The sequence below is a fragment of the Ammospiza caudacuta genome, chromosome 30 (assembly GCF_027887145.1).
Source record: "Ammospiza caudacuta isolate bAmmCau1 chromosome 30, bAmmCau1.pri, whole genome shotgun sequence".
NCBI lineage: Eukaryota > Metazoa > Chordata > Aves > Passeriformes > Passerellidae > Ammospiza > Ammospiza caudacuta.
Window position 1 is genome coordinate 3,917,520 of NC_080622.1, and position 27,660 is coordinate 3,945,179.

The 27,660-nt window shown below is 57.7% G+C and overlaps 2 protein-coding genes across 3 annotated transcripts; both read left to right on the forward strand.

Annotated features, from left to right (window-relative positions):
• The first annotated feature begins 10,939 nt into the window (after window positions 1-10,939).
• LOC131569648 (Fc receptor-like protein 2) lies at window positions 10,940-19,483 on the forward strand. The gene is made up of 11 exons (XM_058821891.1): window positions 10,940-11,007; window positions 12,212-12,232; window positions 12,366-12,596; window positions 12,808-13,074; window positions 13,156-13,440; window positions 14,554-14,823; window positions 17,189-17,491; window positions 17,828-17,914; window positions 18,749-18,770; window positions 18,855-18,925; window positions 19,236-19,483. The coding sequence occupies exons 1-11, from the start codon at window positions 10,977-10,979 to the stop codon at window positions 19,337-19,339; spliced, it is 1,692 nt and encodes a 563-aa protein (XP_058677874.1). The 5' UTR covers window positions 10,940-10,976; the 3' UTR covers window positions 19,340-19,483.
• A 1,350-nt stretch (window positions 19,484-20,833) lies between these two features.
• On the forward strand, window positions 20,834-27,660 carry PEX19 (peroxisomal biogenesis factor 19). Of its 2 annotated transcripts, none has more exons than XM_058821763.1 (8): window positions 20,834-21,039; window positions 22,037-22,134; window positions 22,208-22,373; window positions 23,517-23,602; window positions 23,692-23,850; window positions 25,741-25,917; window positions 27,057-27,101; window positions 27,334-27,660. In XM_058821763.1, the coding sequence occupies exons 1-8, from the start codon at window positions 20,979-20,981 to the stop codon at window positions 27,376-27,378; spliced, it is 837 nt and encodes a 278-aa protein (XP_058677746.1). In that variant the 5' UTR covers window positions 20,834-20,978; the 3' UTR covers window positions 27,379-27,660. The 2 variants fall into 2 exon arrangements, with proteins under 2 accessions (XP_058677746.1, XP_058677747.1); XM_058821764.1 differs by having other exon boundaries at window positions 22,229-22,373.

The following is a 27,660-nucleotide window of genomic DNA, read 5'->3' on the forward strand; positions in this document are numbered from 1 at the left end:
GTGGACACCAGGGGTGAACAATGGGGGTGGAAAATAAGGGTGGAAAATAAGGGTGTGGACAATGGGTGTGGACATTGGGGGTGGACATTGGGGGTGGACATGAGGGATGGGACTGGAGATGGAAAACAGGGATGGAAAATGGGGATGGACACAGGATGGACATTGGGGATGGACACTGGGGATGGACATGGGATGGACAAAAGGATGGACACTGGGGATGGACACTGGGGATGGACACTGGGGATGGACACAAGGATGGACACTGGGGATGGACACTGGGGATGGACACTGGGGATGGACACTGGGGATGGACACAAGGATGGACACTGAGGATGGACATGGGATGGACATTGGGGATGGACACTGGGGATGGACACTGGAGATGGACACAAGGATGGACACTGGGGATGGACACTGGAGATGGACACAAGGATGGACACTGAGGATGGACATGGGATGGACATTGGGGATGGACACTGGGGATGGACACTGGGGATGGACACAAGGATGGACATTGGGGATGGACACAAGGATGGACATTGGGGATGGACATGGGATGGACAAAAGGATGGACATTGGGGATGGACACTGGGGATGGACATGGGATGGACATGGGATGGACAAAAGGATGGACACTGGGGATGGACACAAGGATGGACATTGGGAATGGACACCGGGAATGGACACCGGGAATGGACATTAGGGATGGACACCAGGATGGACACTGGGGCTGGCACAGAGCCCCCACAGAGGAGGTGACATTGGTGACACAAGAAGTACCACTGGTGACAATGGCCCGGCTGTCCCCAAGAGCTCGGTGACCCCAGTGGCCTCCTCACCCTGAGGTGGCACATCTGTCCCCATCTGTCCCCCGGTGTCACACGGGACAAGGACCACAAGGGACGAGGATGCTGCAGGCTGGGCCAGCTCCTGGCGGTGTCCCCGTGGTGTCCCCAAACTGTCCCCACATTGTCCCCACGTTGTCCCTGTGTCCCTGCACTGTCCCCATGTTGTCCCCACGCTGTCCCCTCGCTGTGCCCGTGCCAGCCTGGCTCTCCCCAGCCCCGGTTGTTTTCCAGCTGCTCCTGGAATTAATCAGAGCCGCTCCTGCCGTCCCCATCCCCATCAAAGGCGACACCTCCGCGGTGGCCCCGAGGGGACAGAGGTGGCACCGCGGTGACAAAAGTGGTGCTGGGGGGTGAGGGGACCCCGCTGAGGTGGCACTGGGGACACAGCGGGTGGCACCGAGGGGACAGAGGAGCCTCGGGGCTGCTCCGGCCCTGGGGCTGCTCCCCAGGTGAGGGAAGGGTGGAAAAGCAGCACGGGCTGGAAAAACACGGTTTAATTAAAAGCATGGCTTAATTAAAGCCGGCGTTTAATTGAAAACAGGTTAAAGAGGCAGAGAATAACTGGGTTGCAAACGTGGGTTAAAAAGGGGTTGTGGAGGTGGGTGGGAATGGGTTGAAAATGGGTAAAAAAAAAGGGTAAAAAGCTAAAAAGCATGGATATCATGGATAAAGAATGGGGTAAAAATATGGATAAAAATGGGTAAAAAAAAATGGGTAAAAAGCTAAAAAGCATGGATATCATGGATAAAGAATGGGGTAAAAATATGGATAAAAATGGGTAAAAAAATGGGTTAAAATGGATAAAAAACGGGTAAAGAACGTGGATAATGTGGGTAGAAGATGCGTTAAAAATATGGATAAAAATGGGTAAAAAATGGGTTAAAATGGATAAAAAACGGGTAAAGAACGTGGATAATGTGGGTAGAAGATGCGTTAAAAATATGGATAAAAATGGGTAAAAAGCATGGATAACGTGGATAAAAGATGGGGTAAAAATATGGATAAAAATGGGTAAAAAATGGGTTAAAAATGGATAAAAAAACGGGTAAAGAACATGGATAATGTGGGTAGAAGATGCGTTAAAAATATGGATAAAAATGGGTAAAAAGCATGGATAACGTGGATAAAAGATGGGGTAAAAATATGGATAAAAATGGGTAAAAAATGGGTTAAAAATGGATAAAAAAACGGGTAAAGAACATGGATAATGTGGGTAGAAGATGCGTTAAAAATATGGATAAAAATGGGTAAAAAGCATGGATAACGTGGATAAAAGATGGAGTAAAAATATGGATAAAAATGGATAAAAAATGGGTAAAAACCGGGTAAAAACATGGATAATGTGGATAAAAGATGCATTAAAAATATGCATAAAAATGGGTAAAAAATGGGTAAAAAACGTGGATAATGTGGATAAAGGAGGAGTTAAAACATGGATAAAAAAGAGTTAAAAAGATGGATAAAAAACAGGTTAAAATGGATTAAAAATGGGTTAAAAGCAAGTATAAAAAACAGGTTTAAAACGTGGATAAAAGGTAAAAAATGTGGATAAAAAAGGTGTTAAAAACATGGATAAAAGATGGGCTGCAGCCACCAGGATGGCAGAGTCTCAGGGTGTCCTGCTCTGTGTTTTGTGACAAAAATCCACTTTTCCCCCCCTGTATTTTGTGACTAAAATCCACTTTTCCCACTGCATTTTGGGACAAAAAATCTGCTTTTTCTCCACTGTGTTTTGGGATTAAAATCCTCTTTTTCCCCGCTGTATTTTGGGATAAAAGTCTCTGTATTTTGGGACTAAAATCCATATTTCCCCCACTGTATTTTGGGGCAAAAAGTCGCTTTTCTCTGGTGTGTTTTGACACTAAAATCCACATTTTTCCCCTGTATTTTATGCCTAAAAGTTGCTTTTTCCCCCACTACATTTTGGGACTAAAATCCCATTTTCCCCTCTATTATGGTACTAAAATCCCCTTTTCTTCGCTGTATTTTGGGACTAAAAGTTGCTTTTTCCCCACTATATTTTGGGACTAAAATCCACTTTTCCCCTTTGTATTTTGTGACTAAAATCCACATTTTTCTGCTGTATTTTGTGGCTAAAATCCACTTTTCCCTGCTGTGTTTTAGTGCTAAATTCCATTTTCCCCTCTGTATTTTGGGAGTAAAATCCCATTTCCCCTCTGTATTTTGGGACTACAGTCCCCTTTCCCCCACTATATTTTGGGACTAAAATCCACTTTTCCCCCTCTGTATTTTGTGGCTAAAATCCACTTTTCCCTGCTGTATTTTGCTGCTAAATTCCATTTTCCCCTCTGTATTTTGGGACTAAGGTCCCCTTTCCCCCACTATATTTTGGGACTAAAATCCACTTTTCCCTGCTGTATTTTGGTGCTAAATTCCATTTTCCCCTCTGTATTTTGGGACTAAAATCCACATTTTTCTGCTGTATTTTGTGGCCAAAATCCACTTTTCCCTGCTGTGTTTCGGTGCTAAATTCCATTTCCCCCTCTGTATTTTGTGACTAAAACCCACATTTTTTTCTGCTGTATTTTGTGGCCAAAACCCACTTTTCCCTGCTGTGTTTCGGTGCTAAATTCCATTTTTTTCCCCCTCTGTATTTTGGGAGTAAAATCCCATTTCCCGTCTGTATTTTGGGACTAAGGTCCCCTTTCCCCCACTATATTTTGTGACTAAAATCCACTTTCCCCCTCTGTATTTTGTGACTAAACCCCACATTTTTCTGCTGCATTTTATGGCTAAAATCCACTTTTCTCTGCTGTATTTTGGTACTAAATCCCATTTCCCCTCTTTATTTTGGGGCTAAGGTCCCCTTTCCCCCACTATATTTTGGGACTAAAATCCACTTTTCCCCCTCTGTATTTTGTGACTAAAACCCACATTTTTTCTGCTGCATTTTGTGGCCAAAATCCACTTTTCCCTGCTGTGTTTCGGTGCTAAATTCCATTTTCCCCTCTGTATTTTGGGACTAAGGTCCCCTTTCCCCCACTATATTTTGGGACTAAAATCCACTTTCCCCCCTCTGTATTTTGTGACTAAAACCCACATTTTTCTGCTGCATTTTATGGCTAAAATCCACTTTTCTCTGCTGTATTTTGGTACTAAATCCCATTTCCCCTCTGTATTTTGGGACTAAGGTCCCCTTTCCCCCACTATATTTTGGGACTAAAATCCACTTTTCCCCCTCTGTATTTTGTGACTAAAACCCACATTTTTCTGCTGCATTTTGTGGCCAAAATCCACTTTTCCCTGCTGTGTTTCGGTGCTAAATTCCATTTTCCCCTCTGTATTTTGGGACTAAGGTCCCCTTTCCCCCACTATATTTTGGGACTAAAATCCACTTTCCCCCCTCTGTATTTTGTGACTAAAACCCACATTTTTTCTGCTGCATTTTGTGGCCAAAATCCACTTTTCCCTGCTGTGTTTCGGTGCTAAATTCCATTTCCCCCGCTGTATTTTGTGACTAAAACCCACATTTTTTTCTGCTGTATTTTGTGGCCAAAACCCACTTTGCCCTGCTGTGTTTCGGTGCTAAATTCCATTTTTTTCCCCCTCTGTATTTTGGGAGTAAAATCCCATTTCCCGTCTGTATTTTGGGACTAAGGTCCCCTTTCCCCCACTATATTTTGGGACTAAAATCCACTTTTCCCCCTCTGTATTTTGTGGCCAAAATCCACTTTTCCTTGCTGTATTTTGGTACTAAATTCCATTTTCCCCTCTGTATTTTGGGACTAAATTCCATTTTCCCCTCTGTATTTTGGGACTAAGGTCCCCTTTCCCCCACTATATTTTGGGACTAAAATCCACTTTTCCCCCTCTGTATTTTGTGACTAAAACCCACATTTTTTCTGCTGCATTTTGTGGCCAAAATCCACTTTTCCCTGCTGTATTTTGGTACTAAATCCCATTTCCCCTCTTTATTTTGGGGCTAAGGTCCCCTTTCCCCCACTATATTTTGGGACTAAAATCCACTTTTCCCCCTCTGTATTTTGTGACTAAAACCCACATTTTTCTGCTGCATTTTGTGGCCAAAATCCACTTTTCCCTGCTGTGTTTCGGTGCTAAATTCCATTTTCCCCTCTGTATTTTGGGACTAAGGTCCCCTTTCCCCCACTATATTTTGGGACTAAAATCCACTTTCCCCCCTCTGTATTTTGTGACTAAAACCCACATTTTTTCTGCTGCATTTTGTGGCCAAAATCCACTTTTCCCTGCTGTGTTTCGGTGCTAAATTCCATTTTCCCCTCTGTATTTTGGGACTAAGGTCCCCTTTCCCCCACTATATTTTGGGACTAAAATCCACTTTTCCCCCTCTGTATTTTGTGACTAAAACCCACATTTTTTCTGCTGCATTTTGTGGCCAAAATCCACTTTTCCCTGCTGTGTTTCGGTGCTAAATTCCATTTCCCCCGCTGTATTTTGTGACTAAAACCCACATTTTTTTCTGCTGTATTTTGTGACTAAAACCCACATTTTTTCCGCTGTATCTTGTGGCCAAAACCCACTTTGCCCTGCTGTGTTTCGGCGCTAAATTCCATTTTTTTTTCCCCCTCTGTGTTTCGGGATCAAACGCCTCGGCCGGCCGCAGCCCCGCGGTGACGGCAGCGGGGCCGCGTCCCCCGGGGGAGGTGACACGGGGGTGACACCGGGGTGACACCGGGGTGACACCGGGGTGACACACGGGGGGGACGCGGCCGCGGGGACCGCGCGTGTGTCACGCTGGGAGCGGAATGGGAGCGGAATTCCAGCCCCGGGCGGGACGCGGCTCCCAGCGAGGGAACGGCCGGGGCTGGGATTTCAGGAATTCCTGAAATGGCTGGGAGCAGCTGAGGGATGGGATAAAGGGAGTGAAAAATAAATGTGCGGGGGAAACCGGCAGGAGGAGGTTTTGTTTGAGTTTATTTTTTAAAAAATTATTTTATTTAAATTAATTTAAAATGTAAATTAAATATTTTATGTCTGTGGGTATTTTATTTATATTGAGTGTTTTATTTAAATAAAATATTTTATTCAAATAAATATTCTATTTAAATTGAATATTTTAATTCTATTTAAAGTAAATATTTTATTGAAATTAAGTATTTTATTTAAATAAAATCTTTTATTCAAATAAATATTCTATTTAAATGGAATATTTTAATTCTATTTTAAGTAAATATTTTATTGAAATTAAGTATTTTATTGAAATTAAGTATTTTATTGAAATTAAGTATTTTATTTAAATTACCTATTTTATTTAAATTACCTATTTTATTTAAAGCAAATATTTTATTTAAAGCAAATATTCTATTTAAAGCAAATATTCTATTTAAAGCAAATATTCTATTTAAAGCAAATATTTTGTTGAAACGAAATAGCTTAATTTTATTTAAGTTAAATATTTTATTTTTATTTAAATTCAAAATGTACCTATTTAAAATTTTAAAGTAATTTCACTTTATTGACAAAAGTTATTTAATTTTATTGAATTTTTTTTTTAAAAAGTAATTTGATTTAACTTTAAAGAAAAGGAAAACAACAGGAGGAGGTTGGGTATTTTATTTGAATTAAAAAAATATGAAAACAACAGGAGGAGGTTGGGAATTTTATTTAAATTAAATAAAAATAAAGGGGAAAATAATAGGAGGAGGTTGGGAATTTTATTTGAATATAAAAAAATATGAATGGGGAAACAACAGGAGGAGCGAGGGTTGGGAATTCCAAAATTGGAACAAGCCCCAAACCCAGCCCCAAAAACCAAACCAGTGACAAACCCTGAACCATCCCAAACCCTGAACCAGGCCCAAAACTCAGCCTCAAATTTGGAATAAGCCCTAAATCCTGAATCAACCCCAAAACCCAGCCCCAAAATCAGCCCTAAAAACCAAACCAGGGACAAACCCTGAATCATCCCACAGCCTGAAGCAGGCCCCAAAAACAGCCCCAAAAAACAGCCCCAAAAAACAGCCCCAAATTCAGGACAAGCCCCAAACCCTGAACCAGGCCTCAAAAACCAGCCCCAAAATTGGAACAATCCCCAAAACCTGAACCAACCTCAAAATCCAGGCCCAAAATTGGAACAAACCCCAAAAAACAGCACCAAAATCAACCCTAAAAAACAAACCAGCCCCAAACCCTGAATAGGCCCAAAAACAGCCCCAAAACCTGAACCAGCCCCCAAAACCAACCCCAAAATTGGAACAAGCCCCAAAACCTCAACCAGCCCCAAAAACCAACCCCAAAATTGGAACAAGCCCCAAAACCCAGCCCCAAATTCAGCCCTAAAAACCAAACCAGGGACAAACCCTGAATCATCCCAAGGCCGAACCAGGCCCAAAATTGGAACAAGCCCCAAAATCAGCCCCAAAATTGGAACAAACCCCAAACCCAGCCCCAAAATCAGCCCTAAAAACTGAACCAGTGACAAACCCTGAATCACCCCAAGGACAAACCAACCCCAAATCCTGAACCAGGCCCAAAACAGCCCCAAAAAACAGCCCCAAAATCCAACCCCAAAACTGGAACAAGCCCCAAACCCCAACCCTAAAATCAGCCCCAAAAACTGAACCAGCCCCAAAATCCAACCCCAAAATTGGAACAAGCCCCAAAACCCAGCCCCAAATTCAGCCCTAAAAACCAAACCAGTGACAAACCCTGAATCATCCCAAAGCCAAACCAACCCCAAAGCCTGAACCAGGCCCAAAACAGCCCCAAAATCAGCCCCAAACCCCAACCCTAAAATCAGCCCCAAAAGCTGAACCAGCCCCAAAATCCAACGCCAAAATTGGAACAAGCCCCAAAACCCAGCCCCAAAATCAGCCCTAAAAACCAAATCAGTGACAAACCCTAAATCATCCCAAGGCCGAACCAGGCCCAAAACAGCCCCAAAATCCAACCCCAAAACTGGAACAAGCCCCAAGCCCCAACCCTAAAATCAGCCCCAAAACCTGAACCAGCCCCAAAATCCAACGCCAAAATTGGAACAAGCCCCAAAACCCAGCCCCAAAATCAGCCCTAAAAACCAAACCAGTGACAAACCCTGAATCATCCCAAAGCCTGAACCACCCCAACTCCTGAATCATCCCCAAACCCAAACCCTGAACCATCCCAAGCCCTGCTCGCCTTCTCCCTTCCCCCAAAAATCCCAACCCTGACTCATCGGGGCCTTTTAGGGCAGCTCCAAACAGGAAGTGAAGCCGAAATTCGGGGAGCTCCAAACGAGGCCAAATTGGGGCACGTTGGATTAATGGCCCCATTCAGGCCCTTAATGAGCTGCCTTAATTAGGGCCGGGCTTTCCAAGGTTCAGCCGAGCTCCTAAATCATCCCCGGGCACAAACACGCGGCTCAGTCCCGGGGATTTGGGGTTTTGGGGGTTCGTTTTGGGGGTAAAACACTCCCAGAACTGGAAAAAAGGTGTGGTGGGTTTTTGGGGTTTGTTTTTTTTTTTTTTTTGAGAAGGTTTTTTTGTGGGGTTTTGATGGGATTTGTTGAGTTTTGGGATTATTCAGTTCTTGGTGTTTTGCATTTGTACCTGAGCCCTGAGGTTTGGGACACCCAAATCCCCCCCCCCCCCCCAGGATCCCAAAATTCTCCTAAAATCTTCAAGTCCCTTTGGGGTCCCCAAATCCCTCCCAGGGACCCAAAATCCCCCCAAGATCCCAAATCCCTCCAGGAACCCCAAATGCCCCCAGGACCCTAAATCTCCACAGGATCCCAAATCCCCTCAGGATCCCAAATCCCCTCAGGATCCCCAAATCCTCCCAAGGTCCCCAAATCCCCCTAAAAGTCCCTCCAAAATCCTATAAAAATTCCCCCCAAAATCCCATTTAAAAACCCCTAAATCCCCCAAAATAACCCCAAATCCCCCCAAATCCGCCCTAGCCGGGGATTGCAGTGGGAAGGGGGGCTCAGCTCCAGCAGAACCACGGCCACCAGGAAATGTCCCTGTCCCTTGTCCCTGTCCTTGTCCCCTCCTTGTGGCCACCAGGAGCTGAGCTGGCCCTGTCCCCTGTCCCTGTCCCCTGTCCCCTCCTTGTGGCCATTTCTGTTTTCCCATGATTTCTGTTTTCCCAGGAATTCTGTCTCCCTGGATTTCTGTTTTTGTTTTTGGATTTCTGTTTTCCTGGGAATTCTGATTTCCAGGATTTCCGTTTTCCCGATATTTCTGTTTCCCTGGGATTTCTGTCTCCCTGGAATTCTAATTCCAGGAATTCTGTTTTCCCGGGAATTCTGCTTTCCCGAGATTTCTGTTCTCTGGGATTTCTGTTTCCCAGAAATTCTGGTTCCCTGGAATTTGGATTCCCTGGATTTCTGTTTTCCTGGATTTCTGATTCCCGAGATTTCTCTTTTCCTGGATTTCTGTTTCCCCAGGATTTCCGTTTCCTGGAATTTTTGTCTCCCTGGATTTCTGTTTCCCCTGGATTTCTGTTTTTCTGGATTTTCTGTTTTCCAGGGATTTCTTTTCCCCAGCTTTAAACCCCGTCCCCAATCCCACCCGCCGTTCCCTGGACCCTCCCTCCCACAAATATTCCCAAATTTGGGATCGTCGCTCCCCCTCCAGGCCCTCTCCCACAGCAGATCCCAAATTTTGGGGCGTTGGATTTGGCTTTGGCCCCGAACCCCCGGGAGGTGACAGCGCCGGGATTAATTACCTAATTAACCCAGGGATCCAATTAGGAGATTTCCATCCGGGTGCCTCCGAGATAAGAGATCCCAAACCCGCCCGGGGCGGCTTCCAGAAGGTTCGGGATTTGGGGTGATGGAAAAACAGGGCTGGACCCAAAAACCCGACCGGGAAATGTCCCCCCAAGCCCGCACCCCCTTTTCCCTGGGTCCCCCCCAAACCCGTTCACCCCTCGGGAGTTCCCCAGGAACTGAGGGGGTGCAAGAGCGGCAGAAAAAAAAAAAAAAAAAAAAGGGAAGGAAATGGAAATGAAGAGAAGAAAAAAAAAAAGTCCCTGGGGGTGGGGACAGACCCAGAGCCCCTCGGAACCCACGTGGGGTGACCCCCCCAAAAACAGCAGCACCCCCGGGGGGCTGTGCCGGGCTCTGGGGCACCCCAAAATCTGAGGCACCCAGAGGGGCTGAGACCCACGGGCTCACCCAGCCACTGCCCATCCCTGGGACCCCCCATTCCCTTGGAAATCAAACCACGGGACCCCCATTTCCTTGTGTACCCCCCATCCCTGGGACCCCCATTCCCTTGGAAATCAAACCACGGGACCCCCCTTTCCTTGTGTCCCCCCCCATTCCCTTGGAAATCAAACCACGGGACCCCCCTTTCCTTGTGTCCCCCCCCCATCCCTGGGACCCCCATTTCCCCAGGATCTCCATGGCCCAGCACGCCATTCCCAAGGAACCCTCTCCTGTTCATTCCATCCCTTGAAATCTCCATTCTCCCAGAATTTTGATTCTCCCAGGACCCCCCATTCCCACGGGACCCCCCCATTCCCATGGGAACCCCCATTCCCCCATCATCCCCATCCCCTGACCCCAAATCCCTGGAGCCCACGTTCCCCTGGCACTGCCATCCCTGAGTCCCCCCAGCCCTGGGCACCCCCATTTCCATTGCACCCCCAATCCCAGTGACTCCCCCTCCTCAGCACCCCCAATCTCAGGGACCCCAAATCCCTGGGACCCTCCAATCCCCCGAGTCCCCCCCCCACCCATCCCTGAGTCCCTCCAGCCCTGGGACCCCCATTCCCATGGCCCCCCCATTCCCAGTGACTCCCCCTCCTCAGCACCCCCATTCCCCAGGACCCCCCATTCCCTTGGTCCCCCATCCCTGAGTCCCCCCAGCCCTGGGACCCCCATTCCCATCATGCCCCCCCCCCCATTCCCGGTGACTCCCCCTCCTCAGCACCCCCATTCCCAGTTCCCCCCAATCCCCAGGACCCCCCCATTCCCCTGGACCCCCATCCCTGGCACCCCAAACCCCCCTGAGCCCCCCGCTCCTGAGCGCCCCATGTCCCACCTTGTCCCCACCCTGTCCCCATCCTGTCCCCACCCTGCCCCCGCCGTGTGCCACCCCCACGTGGGGACAGATGTAAATTCTCTTCCTTCCCCTTTAGCTCAAGAGCCACCAGGCTGGGGACAGGTGGCCCTGGCAGCGAGTGACAGCCGGGGACACCGGGATGGCCGGGGGGGTGGCACTGCTCCTGTGGGGTGAGTGCCACAGAGATTGCTGGGGAGGGGGCACAGAGGGGCACGGGGGTCCCCTGATGTCCCCAGGGCCAGCAGGGCCAGTGGGGGACAGAGGCAGTGTCACCCCAGTGTAGGGTGGACCTGGGGACAGGGATTTGGGGACAGGGATTTGGGGAGAGGAATTGGGGACAGGAATGGGGGGACAGGGACTTGGGGACAGGATTTGGGGGCAGGGATGAGGAACAGGGATGTGGGGACAGGGATTGGGGAAAGGAATTTGGGGACAGGGATTTGGGACAGGGAAGAGGGAAAGGAATGGGGGGACACGGATTTGGGGACAGGAACGGGGGGACAGGGATTTGGGGACAGGGATGAGGAACAGGGATTTGGGGACAGGGGTTTGGAATTTGGCACCTTGGGGCTGGGGTAGCTGTGGGGACAGGGATTGGGGAGAGGAATTTGGGGACAGGAATGGGGGGACAGCGATTTGGGGACAGGAATTTGGGACAGGGATGGGGGAAAGGATTTGGGGACAGGGATGGGGAACAGGGATGTGGGGAGAGGAATTTGGGGACAGGGACTTGGGACAGGGATGAGGAACAGGGATGTGGGGACAGGGATTTGGAATTTGGCACCTTGGGGCTGGGGCAGCTGTGGGGACAGGGATTTGGGGACAGGGATTTAGGGACAGGGATGTGGGGGCAGGATTTGGGGACAGGGATGGGGAACAGGGATTTGGGGACAGGGATTTGGGGACAGGGATGGGGAACAGGGATTTGGGGACAGGGATGCGGGGACAGGATTTGGGGACAGGGATTTGGGGTTTGGCTCCTTGGGGCTGGGCAGTTGTGGGGACAGGGGGACAAGAATACAGGGACAAGGGGACAATCACCATGGGGATGTGGCCATGGGGACAGGTGCCATCAGAATGGGGCCATGGGGACCATGTGGCCATGGGGCTGGTGGGGGCGACCTGAGCCATCACGGGGTGGCCGCGGTGTCCCCGTGGTGACATCCGTGTCACCTGAACGTGGCGCGTGGGCGGCTGTGACAGAGCCGTCCCCTGGGAGCCTCTCCAGACCTGCTGGGGACTGTCCCCAAGCACTTTCCCACAAGAGCTGCTGTCCCCACGGGGACAGCTCGGGGACAGCCCCACACCCCGTGTCCCCGAGCTGCGGTCCCCATGGTGCCACCCCCACTGAGCCCTGTCCCTTCTCCCTTCCAGCCCAGACCCTCGGCCTCGCTGGTGAGTCCTCGGGGATGCCATGGTCCCACCCCACTGTCCCCAGCCCCACGCTGGCCCTGGCAGGCTGGTGTCCCCTGTCACCCGCAGGTGCCCATGGTGGCCCTGGCAGGCTGGTGTCCCCTATCACCCGCAGGTGCCCAGACCACCCAGCTCCTGGTGGAGCCCCCCTGGAGGCCGGCGGTGCTGTGGGACCGGGTGACACTGACCTGCCAGGGCTCGGGGACTGCTGGTGCCACCGCCTGGTACAAGGACGGGAAGTGGTGGTGGCCGAAGGGACCTGACCACTTCACTGTCACCAAGAGTGGCACCTATGAGTGTGACAGACCCGACACCGGGCGCAGCCCCCCTGTGACTGTCTCAGATGGTGAGCAGGGTTTGGGTGTCCCCAGCCTGGCACCGTGGGGACCCCGAGCGCTCTGGGTGGGCTCCGCTCCATGGGTCACCTCCTGTGTGACCAGAGCCTGTCCCCTGCTCTGGGGACATCCCAGCGCTGGAATTGGGGACCCCTGGTGCCCTGGACCCTCCAATGGGGGGTTCTGGTGCCATCAGGTGTGACAGGTCCCCTCTGTCCCCAGGTGATCTGGTGCTGCAGGTGCCGGTGCGGGTGCTGCTGGAGGGGGACACGGTGACACTGCGCTGCCGGAGCTGGCGGAACAACAAGGTCACCTCGGTGTCCTTCTACCGCGAGGGGACAGAACTGATGGGGCTCCCTGATGGCACAGAGCTGTCCCTGTCCCCTCTGCAGCTGAGCCACAGCGGCCGCTACAGCTGCAGGGGCTGGGTGGAATACTGGACATCAGAGAAGTGGCGGTGGTCAGCGCCGGTGACAGTGACAGTGCACGGTGAGCCCCCCACAGCCCAACACCCCCACAGCCCCTCCCCAGGGATTCAGGCTCACAAATCCCCTCCCCTCTCCTTCCCAGAGCTCTTCTCGGTCCCGGTGCTGGTGCTGGAGGGTCCCCCCGAGCTCACCGTGGGGTCCCCCCTGAATCTCAGCTGCCGCAGCACCCCCAGCCCCCTGCGGCCCCCAGCCCCCCTCCTGTACCTGTTCTATCGGGACGGGTGGGTGGTGGGGGGCCCGCAGGGGTCCCCGCAGCTGCTGCTGCCCGCCGTGGGGGTCTCCCACTCGGGGAATTACAGCTGTGAGGTGCAGACCCAGTTTGGGACCGTGCGGAAGAGCAGCGCCCGGCTCAGCGTCACGGTGCGCAGTGAGTGCGGGGATGGGCACGGGGAGCCCCCACAAAACCCCCGGGTGCCCTGGCTGGGGACCCCCAGCACTGCCTTGGGACCCCAGCCCTCCCTGACACGTTTCCCGTGTCCCCCAGCCCTACCTGGGGACACCCAGCCCTCCATGACACCGTCCCCGGGTGTCCCCATCGCTGCCCGGGTCCCTCCCCAGCTCCTTCCATCCTTCCCCGGGTCCCCCAAGCGTGCCCCGTGTCCCCCCATCCCTTCCCGGTGCCACCCTGGGTCCCCCCCATCCCTTCCCAGGTCCCTGGTCGGGTCCCCCAGCTCTTTCTGGGTACCCCCATCTTTCCCCAAGACCTTTTCCGTGTCCCCCCATTACTGCCCGGGACCCCCATCCCTGTCCCCGGGTCCCCCGACCACTCCCCAGGTCCCTCCCCGTGTCTCCCCATCCCTGTCTGTGTCCCCCGCACTGTCCCCGTGTCCCCCCATCCCTGTCTGTGTCCCCCCCCAATGTCCCCGTGTCCCCCCATCCCTGTCTGTGTCCCCCCCCAATGTCCCCGTGTCCCTCCATCCCTGTCTGTGACCCCCCCCAATGTCCCCGTGTCCCCCCATCCCTGTCTGTGTCCCCCGCACTGTCCCCATGTCCCCCCATCCCTGTCTGTGACCCCCGCACTGTCCCCGTGTCCCCCCATCCCTGTCTGTGACCCCCCCCAATGTCCCCGTGTCCCCCCATCCCTGTCTGTGACCCCCCCCAATGTCCCCGTGTCCCCCCATCCCTGTCTGTGACCCCCCCCCAATGTCCCCGTGTCCCCCCATCCCTGTCTGTGTCCCCCGCACTGTCCCCATGTCCCCCCATCCCTGTCTGTGACCCCCCCCAATGTCCCTGTGTCCCCCCATCCCTGTCTGTGACCCCCCCCAATGTCCCCGTGTCCCCCCATCCCTGTCTGTGTCCCCTCACCCCTCCCTGCTGTCACCCCCCTCCCTCTCCCAGTGTCCCCTCCCTGTCCCCTCCACCCCCCTCTATTTCTAAGCCCCCCCCCAACTCTGCACCCCCCTCCCTCCCTGGGGTCCCCCTGTCCCTCTCTGCCTCCCCCGTGTCCCTCACTGTCCCCTGCTGTCCCCTCCTCCTGCAGGGGTCCCACCCTCGGGGGTGTCCCTGTCAGCGCAGCCCCCCGGGGGACAGGTGGCACTTGGGGACAGCCTGGTGCTGAGCTGCGTGGTGGCCATGGGGACAGGTCCCCTGTCCTTCTCCTGGCACCGGGAGGGCTCGGGGGCACCGCTGGGCACCGGCCCCCGCCTGGAGCTGGGACACGTTGGGGACAATGACAGCGGCCAGTACCGGTGCCGGGTCAGCGACGGGGACAGCGTGGCCGAGAGTGACACCATGAATGTCACCGTCCTGGGTGAGCGGGACCCTCGGGATCGGGGTGACCCCACCCATGGCACCCCCATCCCACCTCGCCATGTGCCAGCCCTGTCTGTGTCCCCGCAGTGCCCGTGGCCAATGCCACCATCACCCTCTGTCCTGTGTCCCTGCAGTGCCCGTGGCCAATGCCACCATCACCCTCTGTCCTGTGTCCCCGCAGTGCCAATGGCCAATGCCACCATCGCCCTCTGTCCTGTGTCCCCGCAGTGCCCGTGGCCAATGCCACCATCGCCCTCTGTCCTGTGTCCCCGCAGTGCCCGTGGCCAATGCCACCATTGCCCTCTGTTCTGTGTCCCCGCAGTGCCCGTGGCCAATGCCACCATCGCCCTCTGTCCTGTCTGTGTCCCCGCAGTGCCCGTGGTCAATGGCACCATCACCCTCTGTCTGTGTCCCCGCAGTGCCCGTGGCCAATGCCACCATCGCCCTCTGTTCTGTGTCCCCGCAGTGCCCGTGGCCAATGCCACCATCGCCCTCTGTCCTGTCTGTGTCCCCGCAGTGCCCGTGGTCAATGGCACCATCGCCCTCTGTCTGTGTCCCCGCAGTGCCCGTGGCCAATGCCACCATCGCCCTCTGTCCTGTGTCCCTGCAGTGCCCGTGGCCAATGCCACCATCACCCTCTGTCCTGTGTCCCCGCAGTGCCCGTGGCCAATGCCACCATCACCCTCTGTCCTGTGTCCCTGCAGTGCCCGTGGCCAATGCCACCATAACCCTCTGTCCTGTGTCCCCGCAGTGCCAATGGCCAATGCCACCATCGCCCTCTGTCCTGTCTGTGTCCCCGCAGTGCCCGTGGCCAATGCCACCATCGCCCTCTGTCCTGTGTCCCCGCAGTGCCCGTGGCCAATGCCACCATCGCCCTCTGTCCTGTGTCCCCGCAGTGCCAATGGCCAATGCCACCATTGCCCTCTGTCCTGTGTCCCCGCAGTGCCCGTGGCCAATGCCACCATCGCCCTCTGTCCTGTCTGTGTCCCCGCAGTGCCCGTGGCCAATGCCACCATCGCCCTCTGTGTCCCCGCAGTGCCCGTGGCCAATGCCACCATCACCCTCTGTCCTGTGTCCCCGCAGTGCCCATGGCCAATGCCACCATCGCCCTCTGTCCTGTGTCCCTGCAGTGCCCGTGGCCAATGCCACCATCGCCCTCTGTCCTGTGTCCCCGCAGTGCCCGTGGCCAATGCCACCATCGCCCTCTGTCCTGTCTGTGTCCCCGCAGTGCCCGTGGCCAATGCCACCATCGCCCTCTGTCCTGTGTCCCCGCAGTGCCCGTGGCCAATGCCACCATCACCCTCTGTCCTGTGTCCCTGCAGTGCCCGTGGCCAATGCCACCATCGCCCTCTGTCCTGTGTCCCCGCAGTGCCCGTGGCCAATGCCACCATCACCCTCTGTCCTGTGTCCCTGCAGTGCCCGTGGCCAATGCCACCATCACCCTCTGTCCTGTGTCCCCGCAGTGCCCGTGGCCAATGCCACCATCACCCTCTGTCCTGTGTCCCCGCAGTGCCCGTGGCCAATGCCACCATCGCCCTCTGTCCTGTCTGTGTCCCCGCAGTGCCCGTGGCCAATGCCACCATCACCCTCTGTCTGTGTCCCCGCAGTGCCCGTGGCCAATGCCACCATCACCCTCTGTCCTGTGTCCCCGCAGTGCCCGTGGCCAATGCCACCATCACCCTCTGTCCTGTGTCCCCGCAGTGCCCGTGGCCAATGCCACCATCACCCTCTGTCCTGTGTCCCTGCAGTGCCCATGGCCAATGCCACCATCACCCTCTGTCCTGTGTCCCCGCAGTGCCCGTGGCCAATGCCACCATCGCCCTCTGTCCTGTGTCCCTGCAGTGCCCGTGGCCAATGCCACCATCGCCCTCTGTCTGTGTCCCCGCAGTGCCGTGGCCAATGCCACCATCACCCTCTGTCCTGTGTCCCTGCAGTGCCCGTGGCCAATGCCACCATCACCCTCTGTCCTGTGTCCCCGCAGTGCCAATGGCCAATGCCACCATCGCCCTCTGTCCTGTGTCCCCGCAGTGCCCGTGGCCAATGCCACCATCGCCCTCTGTCCTGTGTCCCCGCAGTGCCAATGGCCAATGCCACCATTGCCCTCTGTCCTGTGTCCCCGCAGTGCCAATGGCCAATGCCACCATCGCCCTCTGTCTGTGTCCCCGCAGTGCCGTGGCCAATGCCACCATCGCCCTCTGTCCTGTCTGTGTCCCCGCAGTGCCAATGGCCAATGCCACCATTGCCCTCTGTCCTGTGTCCCCGCAGTGCCCGTGGCCAATGCCACCATCGCCCTCTGTCCTGTCTGTGTCCCCGCAGTGCCCGTGGCCAATGCCACCATCGCCCTCTGTCCTGTGTCCCCACAGTGCCCGTGGCCAATGCCACCATCACCCCCGGTCCCCTGGCACAGCAGGTGCACACAGGTGACAACGTGACCCTGCGCTGCTCGGTGCAGGTGGGCTCAGCCCCTGTCACCTTCACCTGGCTGCACAACGGGCAGGAGGTGGCCCGGGGTCCCCTCCTGGAGTTTGGGGACATCAATGTGGGACATTCGGGCACCTGGCAGTGCGTGGCCACCAACCAGCTGGGACAGGACGGGCACCGCGTGTTCAGGACAACCAGCCCTGAGCTGGCACTGGAGGTGACAACGTGGGGACACAGGGACACAGGTGATGGCGCTCGGGGACACTGTGGGGGGCTCAGAACCATGGATTTGTCCCTGGAGGTGACACAGTGGGGACAGGGCGCAGGTGGCATCACCCAAAGTCACTGTGGGTGATGCTCAGAACCACAGATTTGTCCCCGCTCTGTCCCTGGTGACACGGAGGGGACAGAGCAGAGGTGGCATCAATTCAGGGACACTGTGGGGGGCTTGGAACCATGGATTTGTCCCTGGAGGTGACACAGAGGTGACACAGAGGTGACAGGGCACAGGTGGCATCATTCAGGGTCACAGGGGGGTGCAGCCCCCCCGGGTGACCCCAAAGTGTCCCCTCTGTCCCCAGCAGTGGCCGCAGGGGTTGGCAGCTCCCTCCTGGCCCTGGTCCTGCTCGGGGCGGCCATCGTGGGCTGGCAGCGGTGCCACCGCCGCGGTGGGTGACAATGGGGACACTGAGGACAGTGGGGACAATGGGGGGACAATGGGGGGGGGGGGAAATGGGGGAGTAATGGAGGGAGGCCATGGGGACAATGGGGACGGGGCAATGATGGGGACCATGGGGTGGGGGACAATGGGGACAATGGGGACGCAGGGCTGGGGACAGTGGGGACAATGGGGGGACAACGGGGATAATCGGGTGGGTGACAATAAGGACAATGGGGACAGTGGGGAGAATGGGGGGGACAATGGGGACACAGGGGTGGGGACAATGGGGACAAGGGGATGGGGACAGTGGAGTGGTTGACAATGGGGACAGTGGGGACAATGGGATGGGGACAGTGGGGACAATGGGGACAGTGGGTTGGGGACAATGGAGACAATGGGGTGGAGACAATGGGGACAATGGGGACAATGGGGACAATGAGGTGGGGACAATGGGGACAGTGGGTTGGGGACAATGGGGACAATGCGGTGGAGACAATGGGGACAGTGGGGACAATGAGGTGGGGACAATGGGGACAATGGAGGGACAATGGGGACACTGGGATGGGGACAGTGGGGACAATGAGGTGGGGACAATGGGGACAGTGGGTTGGGGACAATGGGGACAATGAGGTGGAGACAATGGGGACAATGGGGACAATGGAGGGTCAATGGGGACACAGGGGTGGGAACAATGGGGACAATGGGGACAGTGGGATGGGGACAATGGGGACAATGGGGTGGAGACAATGGGGACAATGAGGGGGACAATGGGGGGACAATGGGGACAATTTTGGGTCCCCTGACCCCCTTGTCACCCCACTGTCACCCCCCTTTCCCGCAGCCCCCAGGACGCCCCAGGACAGGTGAGTGAGGGAGGGGCCCGGGGGTGTCCCCATGTCCCCAAATGCCACCTGGAGGCCACCCCCCCGTCCCCATTGTCCCCACAGGACCCCCGTGGTGCCCCTCGAGGGGGAGGAGGTGCTCTACAGCCACGTGGTGCCCACGGCCAGGGCAGCGGGTGAGTGGGGACAGCGGGTGGCATCGGGGTGGCACCGGGGGTGGCACTGGGGGTGGCACCGGGATCCCAAATGCCACGCCCACGGAGCTGCCGGGTCCCCAAATGGCATCAAGGGGACAGCGGTGACCTTGATGGGAATGTGCTGGGACAGTGGGTGGCACTGGGTGACACTGGGGGACATTTGGCGGCACCGGGGGTGGCACTGTGGGTGGCACAGAGTCCCCAGATGCCACCCAGGAGATGGGAGGAGTGCGGGCACAGGGACGTGGCGCCCGTGGGTGGCACTGGGTGGCACCGGTGTCTCCCTCAGGGTCCCCAAGTGCCACCCCCGAGGAGGCCCAGGTGACCTACGCGGAGCTGCGGGCACCGAGGTGGCACCTGGGGGACAGCGGGGACTACGAGAACGTGCTGTGACACCGGGGGGTGGCACTGGGTCCCCAGTGCCACCCAGAGGACAGCAGTGACATTGATGAGACCATGCTGTGACACTGGGGGTGGCACTGGGTGGCACTGGGGACAGCCACGTGCGCGTGTCCCCTCATCCTGTGGGTGCCCACCCTGCCCGTGGCCACCGTCCCTCTGTCCCCGTCCCTTGTGACCGTGGCCACCACAAGCTGCTGGCAGCTGCCCCTGTCCCCTCCTTGTGGCCTCCAGGAGCTGTCCCTGTCCCTTCCCTGTGGCCACCGTGCGCTGTGTCTGTCCCTGTCCCCTCTCCATGGCCACCAGGACCTGCCCCTGTCCCCTCCTGGGGCCACCAGGACCTGTCCCTGCCCCCATGTCCCCGTCCCTGTCCCCTGTCCATGGTCACCGTCCCTCTGTCCATCCAAGCTGCAGGAATTTGGGACTGGGGACACCCCAGAGGGGTTTTGGGGACACTCTGGGGTTTTGGGGACAGCCCAGGGGGGGTCCCAGTGAGTGGAGTCCCCCCCGATGGAAGGAATGAAGGTGAAACTTTGATTTCTGTCACATTTTTCATTTTTCTGCACAAGAAATTCAATTCTTGTCCCCAAATCCCACCCGGGACTGAGCCCGCCCTGCCCCAACCCCACCCGGGACTGAGGGGGGGTCCCCAGAAGGGTCCCGGCGGTTTTGGGGGGCTCAGGGTCCGTCCCAACCCCCCGCGATACTCGAGGGTTGTTCCTCGCTTTGTCCCCAGTGGTGACACGGGGGGACACTGGGGGAGGGGTTGGGACCCCAAAACTGGAGGTGAAAAGTCTGGGACCCCAAATCCGGGACCCCAAAACTGGGACCCCAAAATGGGGAGGTACAAGGTTTGGGACCCCAAAATCTGGGATCCCAGAAGTGGGAGGTGCAGGTTCTGGGACCCCAAAATCTTGGACATCCAAGCTCTGGGACCCCAAAGGTGGGAGGGGCAGCTCTGGGACCCCCAAATCTGGGTCCCGTTCCCGTTCCCGTTCCCATTCCCGATTCCGTTCCGGGTTTTTCAGTGGGCGCTGCCAGAGGAGGGGGCGTGTCCTCTGGGGCTGTTCCCGTTCCTGATTCCGTTCCGGGTTTTCCGGGGGCACGGCCAGCGCAGGGGGCGTGTCCTCTGGGGCGGTTCCCGTTCCGATTCCGTTCCGGGTTTGCAGTGGGCGTGTCCCCGTGGCGGTTCCCGTTCCCATTCCTGTTCCCGATTCCGTTCCGGGTTTGCAGTGGGCGTGTCCCCGTGGCGGTTCCCGTTCCTATTCCTGATTCCGTTCAGGGTTTTCCGGGGGGCGTGTCCTCTGGGGCGGTTCCCGTTCCTATTCCCGTTCCCGATTCCGTTCCGGGTTTTCCGGGGGGGCGTGTCCCCGTGGGCGGTTCCCGTTCCCATTCCCGTTCCTGATTCCATTCCGGGTTTTCCGGAGGGCGTGTCCTCTGGGGCGGTTCCCGTTCCCATTCCCGTTCCTGATTCCGTTCCGGGTTTTCCGGAGGGCGTGTCCTCTGGGGCGGTTCCCGTTCCCATTCCCGTACCCGATTCCGTTCCGGGTTTTCCGGGGGGCGTGTCCCGGGGCCGGGAAGGGGCGTGTCCCGCGGCAGCGCCCCCTGGCGGCGCAGGGCGGAGCGGGCCAAGATGGCGGCGGAGCCGGGTCCGGGCCCGGGGGCCGACGCGGAGTTGGAGGAGCTGCTGGAGAGTGAGGGGGGCCCGGGGGGACCGGGGGATCAGCGGGGTGTGGGGGGACTGCGCGGCGTTGGGAGCGATGGGGGGCGAGGGGTCCGGGGGTCATTGGGGTGAGGCGGGACCGGGGGTCGTGAGGGGCTGGGGGAGACATTGAGGTGAGAGGGGGTCATTAGGGGCTGAGGGTCAGTGGGGTGAGGGGGGGGTCACTGGGGTGAAGGGGTCGTAAGGGGCTGGGGGTCACTGGGGTGAGGAGGAGGCCTGGGAGTCATTGAGGTGAGGGGGTCTGGGGGTTATTGGGGTTCTGGGGGTCGTTAGGGGGCCTGGGGGTTATTGGAGTCTGGGGGTTATTGGGGTGAGGGGGGTCGTTAGGGGGCCTGGGGGTCATTGGGGTCTGGGGGTTATTGGAGTCTGGGGGTTCTGGGGGTCACTGGGGTGAGGGGGGGGTCTGAGGGTCATTGGGGTCTGGGGATTATTGGGGTGAGGGGGATCATTAGGGGGTCTGGGGGTCATTGGGGTCTGGGGGATATTGGGGTGAGGGGGGTCGTTAGGGGGTCTGGGGGTCATTGGGGTCTGGGGGTTATTGGAGTCTGGGGGTTCTGGGGGTCACTGGGGTGAGGGGGGGTCTGAGGGTCATTGGGGTCTGGGGGTTATTGGGTTATTGAGGTGGGGGGATCATGAGGGGCTGGGGGCGGGCATTGGGGTGAGGGGGGTCCGGGGATTATTGAGGTGGGGGGGGGGTCTGGGGGTTATTGGGGTGAAGGAGGTTGGGAGGGGCTGCAGGGGTTATTGGGGTGCAGTTTCCGGGGTGCAGTCGGGGTAGGGGTTTTTGGGGTGTAGTTTTTGGGGTGCAATCAGGGATAGGGGTTATTTGGGTGCACTTTTGGCGTGTGCGGTTTTAGGGGTGGGGGTCATTAGGGTGCAATTTTTGGTGCCCACCTTTACCACACATGACCTCCCTGTGGGGCTGCACCCCCATTTTGGTACCCCCTGACCCCAAATTCCCCCCTCAGGTGCCCTGGACGACTTCGAGCGCAGCCGCCCCGCGCCCCCTGCCCCTGCTGGCTCCTCCTGCCCCCCTTCCCCTCCCTCAGCCGCCGACTCCGCCAAGGTGAGCGCCCCAAAAACCCTGGCCCCACTTTGCGTGTGCCCTCTCTGGGGCCGTGCTATGCCGTGCTGGGCAGGACTCGCTGTTCTCCTCGCAGGAAAGGTTCTTCCAGGAGCTCTTTGAGGGCGAGCTGGCGGCACAGGCGGCGGCTGAGTTCCAGGAGGCCATGCAGGAGCTGGCACGGCAGGAGCCACAGCTGGTGGAGCAGTTCCAGAAGCTCTCAGAGGCTGCTGGGAAAGTCGGTGGGTGTGGGGGGGATAGGGGGGGGGTCACAGCCCTGGGAGGGGTGTCCTGGTTACCCCCGTTTGGGATTGGGGGCAGAACTCCAGCAGGGTGCTGCGTTATTCCCATTATTCCCAGTATTCCCAGTATCCCCAGTCCCACCTGGAATTGTCTCCCCATTTAGGGTTGGGGACAGCACCCCAGTGGGACCCCACATTATTTCCATTATTCCCGTTATCCCCAGTCCCAGTTCTGTTCCCAATTCCATCTCAACCGTATTCCCATTCCCATTCTCACCCCATTCCCATCCCCATGGCAATCCCATTCCCATCCCATTCCCATCCCAATCCCAAATCCATGCCAACCCCATTCCTACCCCCATTCCTGCCCCATTCCCAACCCCATTTCCACCCCATTCCCATCCCCATCCCCATCCCAACCCCATTCTCATCCCATTCCCAGATCCATCCCAACCCCTTCCCAAATCCATCCCACCCCAACTGCAATCCCAAACCCATTCCCAACCCCATTCTTACCCCATTCCCAACCCCATCCCAATCTCAAATCCATCCCAACCCTGTTCCCAACCCCACCCCAACCCCATTCCCATTCCCAACCCCATCCCAACCCCGTCCCAATCCGAAATCCATCCCCAGCCCATTCCCAAATCCACCCCATTCCCATCCCAACCCCATCCAAATTCAGAATCCGTCCCAACTCCAACCCCATTCCCAACCCCATCCCACTCATGACCCGATCCCAGCCCCGTCCCACCCCAATCCCAAACCCAATCCCATTCCCAACCCCATCCCAACCTCACCCTGGCCGCATTCCCAATCCCATTTCAAATCCATCCCATTCCCATTCCCAACTGCATTCCCATCCTGACCCCCTCTCAACCCCATTCCCATGCCAACCCCATCCCATTCCCAAATCCTCCCCAATCCCAAATCCATCCCAACCCCATTCCCATCCCACCCCATCCCATCCCCATTCCTGTTCCCATTCCCACCCCAATCCCAACCCCATCCCCACCGCATTCCCATCCCAACCCCATCCCATCGTGTTCCCAACCCCCTTCCCACCCCATCCCAACCCCAATCCCGAATCCTTCCCATCCCAAATCCACCCCAATCCCACCCCAAATCCGTCTCACCCCGCAGGCAGCGACGCGGCCTCGCAGCAGGAATTCACCTCCTGCCTCAAGGAGACGCTGAGCGGGCTGGCCAAGAACGCCAACGACCTCCAGGTACCCCTCCCTCCCTCCAGCCCTTCCCAGGGGTGTCCTGGGGGTCCCGGGGGTCCCAAGGAGCTCATGGGGTCCCGGGGGTCCCGCAGAACTCCCCAGGATCCGAGGAGGAGCTGGCCAAGGCCCTGGAGGGGCTGGGGCTGGACGAGGGCGGCGGCGACGGCGTCCTGCCCGTCATGCGCAGCATCATGGAGTCCCTGCTGTCCAAGGACGTGCTCTACCCCTCCCTCAAGGAGATCACCGAGAAGGTGGGACCCCAAAAACCCCAAAAACCGGGAGGGCGCCCCAAAAAACCTGCGGAGGTCCCTGAGATCGTGGAGGGATGAGTGGGAAACTCTGGGGGAGTCATGGGGACATCATGGAGTCCCTGCTGTCCAAGGATGTGCTGTAGCCCTCCCTCAAGGAGATCACCGAGAAGGTGGGACCCCAAAAACTGGGGAGGGGGACCCCAAAAACTGGGGAGTGGACCCCAAAAAACCTGGGGGGGTCCCTGAAGTCATGGGGGTGTCCCTTGGGGCATGGGGAATGAGTAGGAGTCATGGGGACATGGTGCAGTCCCTGATGTGCAAGGATGTCTCTGCCCCTCTCTCAAGGAGATCACTGAGAAGGTGGGACCCCAAAAACCGTGAGGGACCTCAGAAAACGTGGAGGGAACCCCAAAAACCTGAAGGGGTCATCTCTGAAATGGGGAGAAGCTCTGCAAAAACCTGGGGTTCCCTGCTGTCCCCTGTGGGGTCTGTCCCTGTCACCCCCTAGGGCTGTACTGGGATATTTCCCCCTTTTCTCTGGGATATCCGGGCTGTCATGGGGGATTTGGGGGTTCCACGGGGGATTTCATGGGGGATTTGGGGGTTCCACGGGGAATTTCATGGGGGATTTGGGGGTTCCCTCACTGTCCCCGGTACCCGAAGTGGCTGCAGCAGCATGAGGGGTCCCTGTCCCCCAGAGCAGCAGGCACTGATGGGGCTGGGATTGGCTGGGATTTGGTGGTTCCGTGGGGGATGTGGGGGTTCCCACGGGGAATTTGGGGGTTCCCTCGGGGAATTTGGGGGTTCCACGGGGGATTTGGGGGTTCCCTCACTGTCCCTGGTACCTGGAGTGGCTGTGGCAGCACGAGGGGTCCCTGTCCCCCAGAGCAGCGGGCACTGATGGGGCTGGGGTTGGCTGGGATTTTGGGGTTCCATGGGGGATGTGGGGGTTCCACGGGGGATTTGGGGGTTCCACGGGGAATGTGGGGGTTCCCACGGGGAATGTGGGGGTTCCCTCGGGGAATTTGGGGGTTCCCACGGGGAATTTGGGGGTTCCCTCGGGGGATTTGGGGGTTCCACGGGGGATTTGGGGGTTCCCACGGCGAATTTGGGGGTTCCACGGGGGATTTGGGGGTTCCCTCACTGTCCCTGGTACCCGGAGTGGCTCCGGCAGCACGAGGGGACCCTGCCCCTGGAGCGCGGGCACTGATGGGGCTGGGAGTGGCTGAGATTTGGGGGTTCCGTGGGGATTTGGGGGTGTCTGCAGTGACCCCGGTGTCCCCTCAACGTCTCCTGGGTGTCCCCAGTACCTGGAGTGGCTCTGGCAGCACGAGGGGACCCTGCCCCTGGAGCGCGGGCACTGATGGGGCTGGGAGTGGCTGAGATTTGGGGGTTCCGTGGGGATTTGGGGGTGTCTGCAGTGACCCCGGTGTCCCCTCAACGTCTCCTGGGTGTCCCCAGTACCCGGAGTGGCTCCGGCAGCACGAGGGGACCCTGCCCCTGGAGCAGCGGGTGCTGATGGGGCTGGGATTGGCTGAGATTTGGGGGATCCTGCAGTGACCCCGGTGTCCCCTCGCTGTCCCCTCGCTGTCCCCAGTACCCGGAGTGGCTGCGGCAGCACGAGGGCTCGCTGCCCCCGGAGCAGCGGGTGCGGTTCAGCCAGCAGCAGGCGCTGATGGGGCTGGGATTTGGCGTTTCCATGGGGTATTTGGGTGTCCCCTCACTGTCCCCTCGGTGTCCCCTCGCTGTCCCCAGTACCCGGAGTGGCTGCGGCAGCACGAGGGGACCCTGCCCCTGGAGCGCGGGCACTGATGGGGCTGGGATTGGCTGGGATTTGGGGGTGTCTGCAGTGACCCCGGTGTCCCCTCTATGTCTCCTGGGTGTCCCCAGTACCCGGAGTGGCTGCGGCAGCACGAGGGGACCCTGCCCCCGGAGCAGCGGGCGCGGTTCAGCCAGCAGCAGGCGCTGATGCTGCGGATCTGCGCCGAGCTGGAGCGGGAGCGGCCCGAGGAGCCCGAGGGGCAGCGCCGGGAGCGCTTCGAGACCCTGCTGGACCTGATGCAGCAGGTGCGGCCGGAGGGCCACCTGGGTGACCTCCGTGTCACATCCGTGTCACCCCTGTGTCCCTTTGACCCTCCCCTTGGGCTCTGGGTCACTCCCGTGTCACCCCCCTGGGGACCTGGGTCACCTCCGTGTCACACCCGTGTCACCCCTGGGGCCCTCTGACCCTCCCCTTGGGCTCTGGGTCACTCCTGTGTCACCCCCCTGGGGACCTGGGTCACCTCCATGTCACACCCGTGTCACCCCTGGGGCCCTCTGACCCTCCCCTTGGGCTCTGGGTCACTCCCGTGTCACCCCCGTGTCACACCCGTGACACCCCTGTGTCCCTTTGACCCTCCCCTTGGGCTCTGGGTCACTCCCGTGTCACCCCCCTGGGGACCTGGGTCACCCCCTGTGTCACCCCTGTGTCACCTGTGTGTTAGCCCCATGTCCCTCTGACCCCCTGGGACACAGGGTCACCCTGGTGTCACTCCCGTGTCACTTCTGTGTCACCTCTGTGTCCCCCTGGGTCCCTCTATCCCTTCCCTCTGTCCCCTCCATGTTCTTCTGACCCTGCTCCATGTCCCTGTGTCCCTCCCCACATGTCCTTCTGTCCCCTCTGTGTCTCCCCCATGTCCCTCTGTCCCCTCTGTGTGTCCTCCTGTGTCCCCATGTCCCCCCATGTCCCCGTGTCCCCTCTGTGTCCCTCTGACCCTCCCCATGTCCCTCTGTCCCCTCTGTCCCCCTCTGTGTCCCCACCATGTCGCCTCTCATGTCCCTCTGTCCCTCTCATGTCCCTATGTCCCCACCATGTCCCCGTGTCCCCCCTGTGTCCCCTCTGACCCTCCCCATGTCCCTCTGTCCTGTCCATCCCATCTGTGTCCCCATGTCCCTCCCCATGTCTCCTCTGTGTCCCCTCCATGTTCCTCTGTGCCCCTCCAATGTCCCTATGTCCCCCCCATGTCCCTCTGTCCCCTCTGTGTGTCCTCCTGTGTCCCCGTGTCCCCTCTGTGTCCCTCTGACCCTCCCCATGTCCCTCTGTCCTGCGTGTCCCTCTCATGTCCCCATGTCCCCGTGTCCCCTCTGTGTCCCTCTGACCCTCCCCATGTCCCTCTGTCCTGCGTGTCCCTCTCATGTCCCCGTGTCCCCTCTGTGTCCCCTCACAGCTGCAGGACCTGGGCCACCCCCCCAAGGAGCTGGCAGGGGACACGGTGAGTGTTTGGGGACACCCCTGAGGGGTTTGGGGTCACCCAAAGGGTTTGGGGTGCCCCTCTGGGATTTGGGGCGACCCCACAGATTTGGGGTGAATTCACAGCTTTGGGGTGTCCCCATGGCTTTGGGGTTCCCCCCATGGATTTGGGGTGTCCCATGGCTATGGGGCACCCCTCTGGGATTTGGGGTGACCCCACAGATTTGGGGTGACCCCAGTGTCCCCCGCCACAGCCGCCAGGACTGAACCTCACAGGGGAGCAGTGCCGCCTCATGTAGGGCACGTTTGGGGTGACCCCACAGATTTGGGGTGCCCCATGGCTTTGGGGTGCCCCCATGGCTTTGGGGTGCCCCCCCGGATTTGGGGTGCCCCACGGCTTTGGGGTGCCCCAGCCCCATAAAGGAGGTGCAGAGGAGCCCAGCGGTGGGGTTGGTGCCTCCCCCCCACCCCAATTTTGGGGTTTTTTTTTTGGGGTGGGGGGCGCAGGGACCCCCCCGCAATGTGGGGAGGTGTCCCCCCCTCACCCCCCAGTGACCCCAATAAAGAGATGGTGACGGGAA